Source organism: Primulina huaijiensis, chromosome 3, assembly GCF_012295235.1.
Source record: "Primulina huaijiensis isolate GDHJ02 chromosome 3, ASM1229523v2, whole genome shotgun sequence".
Classification (NCBI taxonomy): Eukaryota; Viridiplantae; Streptophyta; class Magnoliopsida; order Lamiales; family Gesneriaceae; genus Primulina; species Primulina huaijiensis.
In genome coordinates this window covers 24,921,161-24,936,561 of record NC_133308.1, presented here as the reverse complement: position 1 = coordinate 24,936,561, position 15,401 = coordinate 24,921,161, and the positions used below count along the sequence as shown (strand labels likewise).

The 15,401-nt window shown below is 33.3% G+C and overlaps 1 protein-coding gene across 1 annotated transcript; it reads right to left on the bottom strand.

Moving 5' to 3' along the window:
* Nucleotides 1-8,261: 8,261 nt before the first annotated feature.
* On the bottom strand, nucleotides 8,262-8,873 carry LOC140972609 (uncharacterized mitochondrial protein AtMg00300-like). The gene has a single exon (XM_073435003.1). The coding sequence runs from the start codon at nucleotides 8,871-8,873 to the stop codon at nucleotides 8,262-8,264; it is 612 nt and encodes a 203-aa protein (XP_073291104.1).
* Nucleotides 8,874-15,401: the final 6,528 nt, after the last annotated feature.

The window sequence follows — 15,401 nt, the reverse complement described above, 5'->3', positions numbered from 1 at the left end:
GCCATTTTGGCACTGCCGAGCTTTGTGGCGAGGTTGTTAGAGTTGGTAAGGAGAAAAAATGGATAGTACGAGTAAGAGCTTCGAGGGAACAACTGAGTTTCAAAGAAGAGGGATCGTGAGACAAAAGTGCGATGTGTACGCTTTCGGGGTCGTGATTATTGAATTATTATTCGGGATTTTAAATTGTAATATTTATAATACTTATAACTCTTTGTTTGACTTTGACCAATACATTATTTACATTTTTAAAAATTAATTTCATAATAAAATTTAGAATTGAACAGTTAGTAAATGGAATATTGTTTATCTTTAAAATAAAAGAAAATTACAAAAGATACGGAAATTTATATACTAGCAATCTAAAGCACACACAATACGTGTGTAACCCAATGAATATTTTTGTTTTTGCAAATATTTGATTTAGTTAGGATATTATATAAAACCGATAATGTATTATGTTTTATAATAATAAAATAAATAATTTTATAAACATCAACCTATTTATTTTGTCATAAAAATATAATCAACTAAAATAAAAAAAATGAAAATAATAACGAAGCAAAAATCATAATCACCAAAATCAGATCAAATAAACTTTTTTTATTAGGTCAACATATTTTGAGATCCCAATATAATTTTATTCTCTAAATTCTGAATTAACACAATGTTATTGGATTATATTAATCATAAATTGTCACTTAAATAGATTTGACAAACTCTAGCCAAATATATAAAAACACATAAATTGTACCACAAACATTGCATTCATTCTTGCATCATGGATCTTACAAAGACTAAAAATTTGCTAAAAGTTTTAATAATTTTTTCGATCGTTCTCCAAACAATGGCTGCGTCAAAACGAAGTTGCAGATTCACCAAAAGATATGAAGTTGTAGTTGCCAACAATCTTCCTCCGAACTCACCATCGCTTTTGGTGCATTGTGCTTCCAAAAACGATGATCTCGGATATCATACACTCTACAAGGTTGGAGAATTCCGCTTCAGCTTTTGCGCAAATGTCTTCTTTAGAACTGTATTCTTCTGTCATCTTTGGTGGGATAAAAAAGACCTCTCTTTCGATGTTTTCAATAATACACTTCTTCATATCAACTGTTTAGACGTGTGCTATTGGCAAGTATCCGGCGACGGTATCTACTATTCGAGATCGTTTCCTTTATATAGCCCGGAGAAAGTGATGGACTGGCCGAAGATGCCCCGAGCTCTTGCACCCTGATCGACCATTTCATGATTTTATGTGCGTATGAATATGTAAAATTATACTTGATGAAGAGAATAAATTTTAAAATAATATATCTCCCTCTAATCTAATTTGTCGAGAGATTTCATGAATTATACCAAAACCAAGTTCATGTTTCACTTTAGCTTCTGGCTTGGTTTCACGACACTCTATTTTTTTGTCATATCTGGTGGGGCAAAAAAGACATTAGTTTCGACATTATTAAGTACAAATTTTTTTATACCTAGCATTGCTATTGCAAAAAGTTCCTGTCCTGAATAAATTTATTTTTATTTGATAAACAATTTCTTTATTTTTAAATTACATTTATAAAAAAAAATTTAACTAGCAGTAATGTTTGGAAATTATGGCAATCTTGATTACTTAATTATTTAAATAAAATTTCCAGTATTACCAGGAAAATATTACATAATTAGTTTTTAAATTAAACGACTAGGATTGTATTTCATTGATAATTCGCCATTTGAAATCAGAAATTAGATTGTATATTAATTTGTATTATAATTATTTGTACCGATATATTTAATTTTCCTAAAATTTGTTCAGTATCTTATAGACTATAGTAGCTCTACAAATTCCCTCCTTGAATTATTTCAATTACATAATTTATTTAATGTCCCCTCAAAATTTCCAATACTGTATTTAGAATTTGAAATATTACTGGAAGAATACCATAAATTACACATGATTGACAATTTAATAAAAATAATTTGATGATATATATGAATAAATAAATTTTTTTCTTTGTTAATTATTTCGACATTGAATTTTTTCAACTATTTTTATATTTTCTTATAATAATATATCCAACATTTGCATCAACAATTATTCTGATACCACAATATTCTAGCATCATGAATTTCACCAAAACCAATTCCATGTTTCAGTTTCTGATCATTTGTGTTCTATTCTTCTCCCTCCAAGCAATGAGATTGTTCGAAGAAAAATGTTCTCGCAAAAAAATATCGAGGCGAGCTCCCCATGAATTTTAAGCCGATGTGGGCACATGATTTCTCCGGGGACAACAAACTCGGATACCATAGTCTCCACAGAAATCAGAATTTCACCTTTAGCTTCTGTGCGGGTTTCAAAACCGAGTTCTTCTGTCATCTCTGGCGGGATAAGAAGAAAGCTAAATTCGATCTTTTCAAAACGGAGAAGTTGATATATGCTCGGTGTGAAGATGTATGCTATTGGGGCGTCCGAGCCGATGGCATATATTATTCACCTTCTTATCCTTCGGAACCACAAAAGAAAGTGATTAATTGGTGATAAAAGATAAATTAATGATTATATTTTATGATTTTGTGTGTGTGACAACACATATATGATGAAAAATCTGTAAATAAAGCTTGAATAATTTGTGGATCTTCAAGGCATTAATTACCTACATTCTTCATAATGAGGTTTGTGCATGGCATTGTGCTTGTTGAGACTTATAATTATATAACAATAATCATGGGATATCTTATATATAAAGAATCTATGGAAAATGGATAAAGTAGTGTTGTAATTTTGCCAATTTTGTGTTTTGATCTTGTAAGTATTCACTTTTGGTTTGTGGTCAAGTTAGGTTATTAATTTGGTTTCTGGTCATTTTTTGTCGAACTTGTGACATGACGCTGGAAAAGACTGTCATGCCATGTGATATCGAGAAGACGTGGACGATGTCATGTCAGTACTTGTAAAAAAAAAAAAACTAAAAATCAAAACACAACCTAATTTACAATACCAAAACCCAAAATTGAATACTTACATAACCAAAGCACAAAATAGACACACTTACATGATTATTTTGGCTATTATCCCTATATATACGTGCGGTTTTTTAACACAAATAAATCTAGCTATTTACAATATATTAAGATAAATAACTGGAGAAATTTGACGAAAAAGAAAAACAAAAAAATATTATTGCAAAGCCGATTTTAATTTTCTCATCGATAAGTATTGTTATTACTTGTCAATTATTTATATAACCATTATTTACTATTTTTTCCCCTATAAAACCACATCCCTCAAATTTAACTTATTTATCTTATCTTAAAATAAAAGTGATAATGACTATAATGGTTAATGATGGCCAAAATTGATTAATAATTGCATAAAAATATAAAACCATTAAAATTATTGATAGCATATTGATCTGATATCAAAATCTTGAATTCGAGATGAATTCTCGTGTTCGATACCTAATTGATATACATATTGTTGACTCTATCACTCTCTTCCATAAATAAAATGAATTGATTGCTCATGTATTGAATCTACATGAAAAATGCCACGGGAAGCAAGTAAATGCTCAAAACGAGTTTATGTACATTTCCACTAATCCTATGCTATATCTTATTGAGATATGGTCAATATATCTTATAGACTATAGTAACTTCTTCAAATTCCCTCCTTAAATTATGTCAATTACACAATTTATTTAATTTCCCCTCAGAATTTACAATATTTAGAATGTGAACTTTGTTGGAAGAAGACCATAAATTAATCATGATTGAAAACTTAATAAAAATAATGTTATAATATATGCATAATAATACAAATTTTTTGCTAATTATTTGACGTTGAATTCTATTCAACTTATAGGTAGCTATTTGGCAATAGTGTATTGTCATATGATATATCGATTTGATTTTAAATTGAGAATAATTATCGTACATTATATGAAGTTGTTCGTCATTACACAAAATATATGAAGTTGTTCGTCATTACACAAAATAAATTATAGTTTTAACAAATATTATTAGAAAACTCATAAATTAATGAAAATTTAATTAATATGACCGAATAAATGAATTATTAACCTAAAACCTTTATATTTGTCCTGCATGATTATTCTCTCGAGCGTCTTGAATTTTTGTCTTAAACTATAGATTTTAACATTTGAAAAAAATTCATTTGTAAAAATTTTATGTTGTTAGTGACGAAGAATTTTTATATAAAAAAATTATAGTCTTTATAACTTAATTTATTGCGAACAACGAGCTTTCATTAATATATTAAAAATTTGCATTAATTACATTTTAATTCATATTTTTTATTAATATATTCATAGTAAACAATTCGATGTAAACTTGTTGGAAAAACGTCAAATTTGCACCATGATCACCTTTAGGATGTAGCATTGCTTAACAGGAAACAACAAATCATTAATTAGCTCAGAAGTTAAGTTATGATTTTATTTGGCATTGAATTAAATAAAAAAAATATTTAATCATTTACTCTCTCCTTCCTACATATCAAACCTCATATAAGTTTCCGAACAAATTAAGAAAATTATTGAGAAATCAAATTTTACAAAGAAATTTCCCGTTTTACCTATTATTTAATGAATGCTTTAGTAATTAAATGAACAAATTGGTAATATATAAAAAAGCAAATTAAATAAAGGAAATTTGTTCAACCTAAATATATTTGACAAATGAAGTACCATATGAACCACTAATTAAAAAACAAAACTAAGAGTATAATATTTTTTTCGAAAAATTATCATCTAGGTTTAGGATATTATTCATTTTATGGAGTTCAATCAATAAATAATAAAATAAGTTAGAGTAGGCCTTTTTGACTTTTGTTATATTATAATTTAATTGTACTGTCAAAAACATATTCCCTCGTCTCAGAAAACTTTTTCCTGCACCACTACCACTGCTGCTCGTCTCCTCTCCTCTCCTCCCGTACGTTTCACATTTCTCGCCTCTGTCCTTCAACGCAGACGATGAAGACGACGTTCGCACATCTTAGTTTCTTTTATAAAAACTGTTCACTGGGGCACCAATACTATTCACTTGGGCACCATTGGCGCCGTGAGAGAGGCTTTCCATTTTCGAAATCTGCTTTTGCTCGATGGGTGACAACAGGTAAGTCACGAAATTAAATTCGTTTTTTTTTTTTTGGAATAGCAATATTAGAAACCAGAAAGAAGAAAAAATCTCGGTTATTATTTTTCCCAAATGAACTCAAAGACAGTGTTATGAATAGATTTTATCTGTTGTTGAGTTTCTGGAAATGTGCTTCGATTAGTGTTTGAGGAAGAACACACTATTGCTTGAACCAAGTATTGAACTCGATATCAAATTTGGTGAGTATGAATGTGATGCTTCGAACAAATATATATGCAACAACACAAACGAATTTACGTGGTTCGGTCAAAGACCTACATCCACTGGAGAATAACCAAGCTTGTTTATTGATGTCACCACAATGGTTTTACAGAGTTTTTATCAAAGAAAAAAGAGTGTCCCTAAATCCAGCATTAGCTCTCCTTTTATAACTCGAGGCTATAGTTCCCACAACGGCATGGATTCTACCCCATGTTGTGCTTAACTAGATTTGCTCTCCAAATATCAGTTTGTCCAGCTGTTGTGTTTATCTGCACAGGTTGCCAACAAGGCGTCATTCCAGCAGAAGAGTTCTTGTGATTCCCTATCAGTTATTGAGTCCAACTGAGATAGGTTTCTTGTCCATCTGTATTTAGTTTGAGTGGTCCAACTCTTTGTGAGACATACTCCAACAATCTCCACCTTGTCTTCAAAGGTTGGCTATTCTCCATCCCCTTTCGGGTCATCCTCTTGCCAAAATATTAACCAAGTTCAGACAGTGTTTAAACTTGGTTTGTGGTAGAGCTTTTGTCATAGCGTCAGCCGGATTGTCATTGGTGGAAATCTTTTCAACTTTGACATCTCCCTTTGACAGAACGTCCCTTACAGAATGTAGTTTGACATCAATGTGCTTACGCCTTTCATGATAAATTTGATGTTTGGTGAGGTTAATAGCACTCTGATTATCACAATGTACTGTTAGGCATTCTTGTTCTATCCCAAGTTCACATATTAGCCCTTTGAGCCACATAGCTTCTTTTATGGCTTCGGTGAGGGCTATATACTCTGCCTCGGTAGTGGACAGAGCAACAACGGATTGGAGTGTCGCTTTCCAACTGATTGCAGTTCCAAAGAGCGTGAGGATAAAGCCGGTTAAGGATTTCCTAGCGTCTAAGTTTCCAGCATAATCTGAATCCATGAATCCTTTAATTGGTTGGGTTACATCTTCTTGTTTCTCAAACCATATTCTTAATTCAGTTGATCCCTTCGAGTATCTTAAGATCCATTTCAATGCTTCCCAATGTAATTTTCCAGGATTTGCCATGAACCGTGATACTACACTTATGGCATAAGCTAGATCTGGACGGCTGCACACCATGCCATACATCACACTGCCTACTCCACTAGAGTATGGGACATATTTCATTTCTTCCCGCTGGTCATCACTTTTAGGTGATTGATCACATGAAAGTTTGAAGTGTTGTCCTAGTGGTGCAACACTTTTCTGATATAAGATTCTTGGCTTAAGAACAACCTCTTCGATCTCCTGTCTCTCTTGATCTGCATACCCAATATCCTCTTTGCTCCCCCCAGTTCCTTCATTTCGAATTCAGATCGTAACATGCCTTTAAGAGTTTTAAGCTCTTCTTTGTTGACACTGGCAATTAGCATGTAATCTACATATAACAATAGAAGAGTTCTTATTTTATTGTCCACGTTCTTTATGTATACGCAGCTGTCAAATTTACATCTTGTGAAGGATATTCGTGTCATAAATTCATCAAATCGCTTGTACCATTGTCGGGGACTTTGTTTGAGGCCATACAATGATTTTTTAAGCAAAATACCTTATTCTCATCACCAGGTTTTATGTAACCCTCTGGTTGTTCCATAAAAATGGTTTCTTCGAGTTCCCCATGAAGGAACGCAGTCTTTACATCGAGTTGCTCGAGTTCAAGGTCCAAATTTGTGACTAGTGCAAGCATTATCCTTATTGAGTAGTGTTTCACAACAGGTGAATATATTTCGTGAAAATCCACACCTTCTATTTGCGTGAATCCTTTTGCAACAAGTCTAGCCTTGAATCTAGTTGGTGTGACAGTGGAAGAATCTTCTTTTACTTTAAAGATGCACTTGCATCCAACAACTCTTTGACCATGTGGTTTGATTACTAGCCGCCAAGTGTTGTTCTTCTTTAGTGAACTAATCTCTTCGTTCATTGCATCAAGCCATTTGTCCGTTTCCTTGTTAGTGATGGCTTCCTTGTATGAGGTTGGTTCTGAGTATTCCACCTGTTCTGCTATTGCGAGTGCATATGAGACAATATCAGCTTGTGTTTGAATCTTTGTGGTGGTCTTATTTCTCTCCTTACTCGATCCCTAGCAAGCATGTAACTATTGTCTTTTCCTTCTGACTGTCCTTCTTGTTCTATGTTGCTTTGATCATTATCATCTTCATGATGTTTTTCAGCCTCTTGTTTCATATTCCCTCTTTGATTCTCCACCTCAATTTGTAAGCCTGAGTCATTCATTCCTTCTGTCAAGGAATTGTTGTTTCTGTAGGTGTATCCCATTTTGGATTCATCAAATGTTATGTCCCTTGAGTTAAAGCACCGCGGTCCTGTGGGCTCGAGATTCCAAACTTTACAGCCCCTTATCCTTCTGGATATCCGATAAAGATACACCTGAGAGCCCTCGCATCCAATTTATCTTGTTGTACATGCGCATATGCTAAGCATCCAAATACTCTCAAGTGTGAGTAGCCTGTAGGAGATCCTTTCCAGAGTTCCATAGGGGTCTTGAAGTTTAAGGCACTTGATGGACACCTGTTGATTAGATAGGAGGCAGTGGTGACTGCCTCACCCCAGAACGACTTTGGTAAGCCAGCGTTTAAGATCATCGATTTGACCCTTTCAAGTAATGTGCGATTCATGCGCTCTGCCAGGCCATTCTGTTGTGGTGTCCCCGCAACTGTCATGTGTCTTGTAATGCCTTTCTGCCTGCATAACTCTTTAAATTTTTCTGACAAATACTCTTACCCATTGTCGGTCCTTAGATAAATAAGTTTCTTGTTCAACTTATTTTCGATTAGTGTTAACCATTCCTTGAACTTATTGTAGGCTTCATCCTTTGATTTCAATATATAGACCCACACTCTTCTTGAGTAATTTTCTATTATTGACACAAAGTATCTTCCCCCTCCGTGAGTTGTTGTTTTTGAAGGCCCCATAAGTCGGAATGGATGTATTCAAGAGGTCTTGATGTATTATGGTTTCCCGTGCCAAATTGAACTATTTTAGCCTTGCCCAGTGTACAATATTCACAAGGTTCTAGTCCTTGTATCTTGTCTCCACATAGCAAGTTTTGTCTTGACAATTCACTTAAACCTCTCTCACTCACATGTCCAAGCCTTAAATGCCACAGCTTGGATGTGTCTAGCTTGCTTTGGATAAACGAAGCTCTTCCAACCACTGTGTTGCCTAGAAGGATGTATAATGAATTTTGTCTTACTGCTTTCATTATAACCAGTGAGCCCTTTGTTACTTTGACGCAGACCATCTCAGATTTAAAAGAGTAACCATTTGATTCTAGAGTGCCGAGGGATATTAAATTTCGTTTTAGCTCTGGAACATACCTCACCTCTTGCAAGATTCTGTCTATTTCATCTTGCATCCTTAATCTGATGGAGCCTATCCCTTTGACTCTACACGCTTTATCATTCCCCAAAAGAACGAGACCTTGATCTGATTCCTCAAGTTTTTCAAACCAGGATTTAGTTGGGCACATGTGGAAAGTGCAGCATGTGTCCAGTATCCATTCTTTAGTGGAATCTTGATCTGCTATGGCTAGCAGTTCAGCTGACTCAGCCATCCGAGGCTACTGCTGCTTCTCCATCGTTTATGAGTCTTTCTTGAGGCCTTTTCTTCCTGTCAGGGCAGTCCTGTTTAAAATGCCCTTCCTTGTGACAATGTAAACACTTATACACCCCTTTGCTTCTTGATCGAGGCCTGCTTTTAAGTCCCTTGTTAATTCTCTTTTCTGTTCTTCCCCGACCAAGCAAAGTTTCTCCGTGTGATTCTCCATTGTTGTTTATTTTCTTTTGTAACTCCTTTGATTGAATGGCAGATTGGACTTCTTCCAAGGATATTGATTGTTCTCTGCCATAAAGCATGTCATCTCTGAAGTTTTCATAGAACTTTGGGAGAGCATTTAGTAAGATTAATGGCTTGTCTTCCTCCTCCAGTTTGATTTCGATATTCTCAAGATCATCCAAAATCTTTATGAATTCGTCGACTTGATCAACTAAGCTCTTCTCCTCTCGAATCTTGAATGAATAAAGTCGTTGTTTCATATATAATCTGTTTGCCAAGGATTTGGTCATATATAGATTTTCGAGTTTGAGCCACATCCCCGCGGCTGTTGTCTCCTTGGACACTTCCCGAAGTGGTTTATCCCCGAGACATAGAATTATAGTACTTTGTGCCTTTTCTATTATATTGGTCTTCGTGCCATCATCCTTGCTTGTTCCAGATGATCCATCATCTTTCTTTAATGCTTCGATGAGGCCTTGTTGAATTAGGATTGCTCGCATCTTGATTCTCCATAGTCCGAAGTCGTTTCTCCCAGTAAATTTCTCGATATCAAATTTCATCGATCCCATCGTGTGTTCGCTTCCCACGGACGGCGCCAATTGTTATGAATAGATTTTATCTGTTGTTGAGTTTCTGGAAATATGCTTCGCCTAGTGTTTGAGGAAGAACACACTATTGCTTGAACCAAGTATTGAACTCGATATCAAATTTGGTGACTATGAATCTGATGCTTCGAACAAATATATATGCAACAAGACAAACGAATTTACGTGGTTCGGTCAAAGACCTACATCCACGGGAGAATAACCAAGCTTGTTTATTGACGTCACCACAATGGTTTTACAGAGTTTTTATCAAAGAAAAAAGAGTGTCCCTAAATACAGCATTAGCTCTCCTTTTATAACTCTAGGCTATAGTTCCCACAACGGCATGGATTCTACCCCATGTTGTGCTTATCTAGATTTGCTCCCCAAATATCAGTTTGTCCAGCTGTCGTGTTTATCTGCACAGGTTGCCAGCAAGGAGTCCTTCCAGCAGAGGAGTTCTTTTGATTCCCTATCAGTTATTGAGTCCAACTGAGATAGGTTTCTTGTCCATCTGTATTTAGTTTGAGTGGTCCAACTCTTTGTGAGACATACTCCAACAGAGAGGTTACAGTAATTATATGAAAGACAAAAAAATAAAGCCAAGGCATATCAGAACAATCAAAATGAGAAATAGGAAATACTAAAAGCGTGCTTTCCCAGTTGCCTTTTATATGATCTTCAATAAGCAATTTTATAACTTGTTTGTTTGGGAGTTTGTGTGGATACTTAAGTGAAATTACTGTTTGACCAGGGATAGATAAATGAACATCATTTACAGCTACATTGCCAGGAAATTTTTGTGACTGTAGTTTACATTTCTTACACAATCTTACATAGACAATTTTATAATTTTTTTAATCTGAAGGAATCCTTTGATTGGTTAGCTATCAAGGGGTTAGAGTTTGAGAATTCGATTTTTAGCTTTGAAAAATGATGAGAGTGGAGATGGTTAAATGTGGTTAGGAATTTCTTCTAAGTTTTTACAAAAACTCATACTGGAACTCGACCCTACAATTGCATTGAATTTACTAAAACCTGATTTTTTTTTTGACAGAAAAGCAATATGTTTGGAAAAAATAAAATATCACGTTGATCCTTTTCATTATATCCTCATTAGAATTATTTATTTATTTTTTTCTAAAAAATGATTTTGTTCTATATTGACAGTAATATTAAAGGAAGTTTGTTGACTCACCTTTCACATTATGGTATTCGCGAGGATGATATAAGCGACTTCAATATTTTAGATGCTTATTTATCTCCCATTAGAGCTCAAAAAAATACAAACGGTTGCTTATTTGTTGCCACGGCTGCTTGCCTGGAAATGACTTTAAGAATACTTCGTATACAAGTTCCTTGTTGGGACAATGTATACTTTTTGGATGTACGTGATGCCATGGACAGACTATTCAAAATATACCCTGCTACTAATGCTAGAGGAACATGTTCGATGGAGTACATGGTATCATTTGTCACCCACTATGGCTTTAGAGTGACGAGTTTATGCAAGCAGCCTCGTGCAATCGACGAGCTTGTGAATTTTGATGACGAGGTAAACTTATATATTAAATTATATTACTTTAAACATTTTTATAATAAATTGTGTTTGTCTTATAGGCATTAAGATGTAGAATACATGGGCACTCCATGTTAGATCAAAGCGAAGTCCTTAAGCATTTAGAAACATTTCCCATCATCGCTGGTGTTTTTCTTTATCGTTCTATGTCGATTTGTACTCAGGTATGCTTCTTATTGTTTTGTATATTCCACTCAAGAAACCTGAAAAATTATTCAAAATTCGATCTCCTCGGACATGCTAATTAGCAAACAATTTATTATCGATTGAATGAATTTATCATAATTAACATACGAATTAATATAACATTAGATTTCAAGAAAGGAAATCAGCACACATCATTTACGTGTTTCGGTTTTATTGAACCTATATTCACATTTGCCAATAGCAAGAAGAATAATCCACTATGAACTTTTAGAAAGGAGTTTGGTTTTTTTAATCCAACTAGCTTTAATGTATATATATGAGTCAACATGTGTGGTCTTAACTGCCACAATTCCCTAACAATACAACTAAGCTTGTAAGCCTCTATAAGTCTTTTTACGTCCTGAATGTTGAACTCCTTATCTTCATAGCGTCTCGCAAGTTCCCAAGGAACAACTATCAACAAACTCCATCTTGGTTCTGTTTTACTCTCATTCGGAAATAGTTTCTAGAAGTATTTTTCCCTTATTGAACTCCTTGTCTTCACGGTGTCACAAGCTCTTAAAACAATGACCAACTATCAACACTTAAATATATATGAAGCTAATTGGAATTAGTATTTACTAATTATGTGTGTGTGTGTGTGTGTCTATATATATAAAACTTATAGGCAGTTTATGGAGGGCCTACCATTGATGAGAAAATGCACAGAGATGATACAATGGACCAACATGCTTATTTGGTCGTTGGGAGCATGAAACTTCATACGATTAGTGGAACTCAAACATATATGATCGTCCAAAACAGCTGGGGGAAGACTCATGGATTTTCTGGATATTTATTATTACCATTTGACTGTTTTGATTTATTTACTAGCTTTCTCGGGCTACAAATAGATCCAGAAAAATTTCCTTACAAAAAAATGGAGGTATATACATTTTTTGTTTCCAATAACTGAATTTAATTTAAAATGTTTATAAACATTTTATTTTTATTTTAACATAACTGTATGTTGTGTATTTAGAATGGAACAATACAATTTGTGGAAAGACGTCGTCGCAAACGTGTGAGGTTTGGAAAGGAGGAGACCTGTCATCCTTCGGTATGTCAAACTTGTATAAGACTTTATCGTAATTTGCTTTTATTTACGTAAAAAGTCAGGATGTTGATTTTTCTTGTATTTTTCTAGCCTAGTGACGACATTATGGATTTGGATCTCTGATAATGATTTTGGCTTTTCAGAATACTCCTTCTCTCGTACACTGTAAGTCTTCAGACACTATTATTTAATAGGTTCACCTTGATATTTACTTTTCTTTTGTCATTGTTGTGTATTTTTATATTAATTCTTGAAGATGGTGAAATTGTTAAAAAGACCTCGAAGTGTTTTTTATTTCCTAATAATTAACTTTTAATTTTCATATTTCTCCAAATTTAAATTCTTAAAATATGTTTGTGATTGTTATGTTCTTTGATTATGTACCAGTTCTACATTCAAATTACAGGTTTCATATTCAATGAACGTTCATCTATTTCATGTGAATTTGATCTGATTCAATCAAGTAGCTATGTGAATGACATTGAATGGTGGGAGCTGACATAGAAAACAATTCGTAGATACACCAGCAACTTCTTATGTAGGACATCAAATGGTGTGGTGATGCTGCGTGTGCACGGAAAGTAAATTGCATGAAGATTTTTTTTTAAAAAAAGAAAAATTATGCGTGCAGGTATTGTGATGCTAGAGTGAGGCTACACGAGACTTTGTTTGGAGTGTAAAATAACTGACCATTCAAGAAGATACGAATTTTAGAGCATATTCTAAATTCTAAATAGGTGAAACAGGAATATGTGTATCACCAAAACCAAGCCTTTTATCCATTTTTTTTATTATTATTGGCAAAAGAAGTTCACTTTTGTTGCATTTTTTTGGATGGTGATGAAAGTAAGGATCTGGGTGACGACATTCTTTCCTTTGTTAGACCATCATGTCACTACATTTGGTATGTTTTCAAAAATTATTCTTTAACTGGTTCCTTCTCATCATTTTCTTGGTTATTTTTATGCTCTTGCTAATGATCACCATGATGATGAATGTATCAAAGTGTTGTATTCTTTACTTAAGTTTGTGACCTGGTAATTTGATAAATGGGAGATTGATGCTTCATCTTATCTTTATAATATTTATATTCTAGTCTACTAGATACGATGGCTTTATTTTTTTTTATATATTTGGTTAGGATTGGATTTGTTTTTAAAGTCTGCTTTGGTTTTGAAGTACTAGATTAGGTGTTGATATTATTATCCATAGGGCTTTTGTTCTTTCTTTCGGTGACCTGTTTTGGAATCAATAAAATTTAGCTCTTTGCAAGTGCTACCCACAGCGTGTTTCCAGATCGGTGTGCATCATAATCATCTTCAAATTTTCATATTACTTGATTCCGATTTGAAGTCACGAGTTGTGGCCTAATAAGTAATAACTATCTTCGAATTTTCATGTTTTGTTTCCAACTTCAAGTCCTTGTTTGATGTGGTTCTGACGTTTGATTATGCTCAGAGTTTACTTCCAAGACTGCTTGTTTAATGAACATGTCTTTCTTCCTTATGTCACACTGTTTTGTTAGCGCAATTGTCATTATACATTATCCGTCTCTTTTACTATGCAGTGTATTTTTAGAAGTTCTTTCTTTCTTATACACTTCTTTTTCTGTTTTCTTTGTGTTCGAATTTCAAAGCTTTAAACATGAACGTGGCGAATGCCACTCTACCGATGGTTCACTCGGTGGCAAATGCGACTACACTGTTGGTTCAAGTTGTGGTAAATGTATGTGTGTGGTTTGTTCTGCTCATAAGGATAAAAGAATGACCACCATCAAATGAAGTCCAAGTTTGTCACTTTTNTTTATTATATCTCTGTATTTCCATAAATACTAGATATTAACACATTTTTTTTATTATTATTAAAAAAAATGTTAATACTAAAAATGTTAATACTAATCAAATGATTTTATTCATGAAATTACTTTTATTACTTAAAACATATTACTATAGTAGCAATGCCTTCTGCTCGTCCAAAGATGGTTTCATTTGCCAATGAAAAAGAAGACATCATGTTTTTAATAGAATAATTACTTTGTGTGTAAAACTAAAATAATTTTTATTTAATATTCAAAATACTGATTACATTAAAAATTTATCACGCTAATAATAGCGAGTATAATTAATGAAAATAATATTAATCGTAATAATATAATAAACAATAACTTAAAATCAAATGTAAAATAAGCTAATATTATTTGTAGTTGTCTTTGTGTTTTTTTTGTGAAATTTTATGTGATTATCAACTAATATGAATTGAATGATCAGCTGATAAGTAGTCGCTGTTAGCTCATAACTGAATATCTCGACCGATCAATTTTCAACTGATCAGTCAGTTCTCTTCGTTAATTCAGTTTAGCTGGTTTCAGTTGCCTTTGATAATTTACGCGATATCCTCCAGTTAGGCAATCTGTCAGTCGAATGTGTAGATCAGTTTACTTCGGATTGTTTGATCAGTTAGTCCAATAAATTGATACTTAGTTTGTCAAATCACCGAAATTTAGTTTCCAACATAATTAATAAAATTAATATTAATAGTAAAATATAATAATAACTTAAAATTAAATACAAAATAAACTAATATTATTTGTAGTTGACTTTGTGCTTTCTATATTTCACTTAATATATAAATATATAATTAATTTACAAACTCGAGTTCAAATATTCATAGTCGTATTTCTATTATTTCGGGTGAATTGGAGAAAAATACATCTGTCAAAGATTAATTTAAGATTCAGTACCCATCCGTTTTTTTTTGTATTTTAATACCTGACAAAAGACCAACTTAGCTTTTACTACATGTTTTATGTATTTTTAC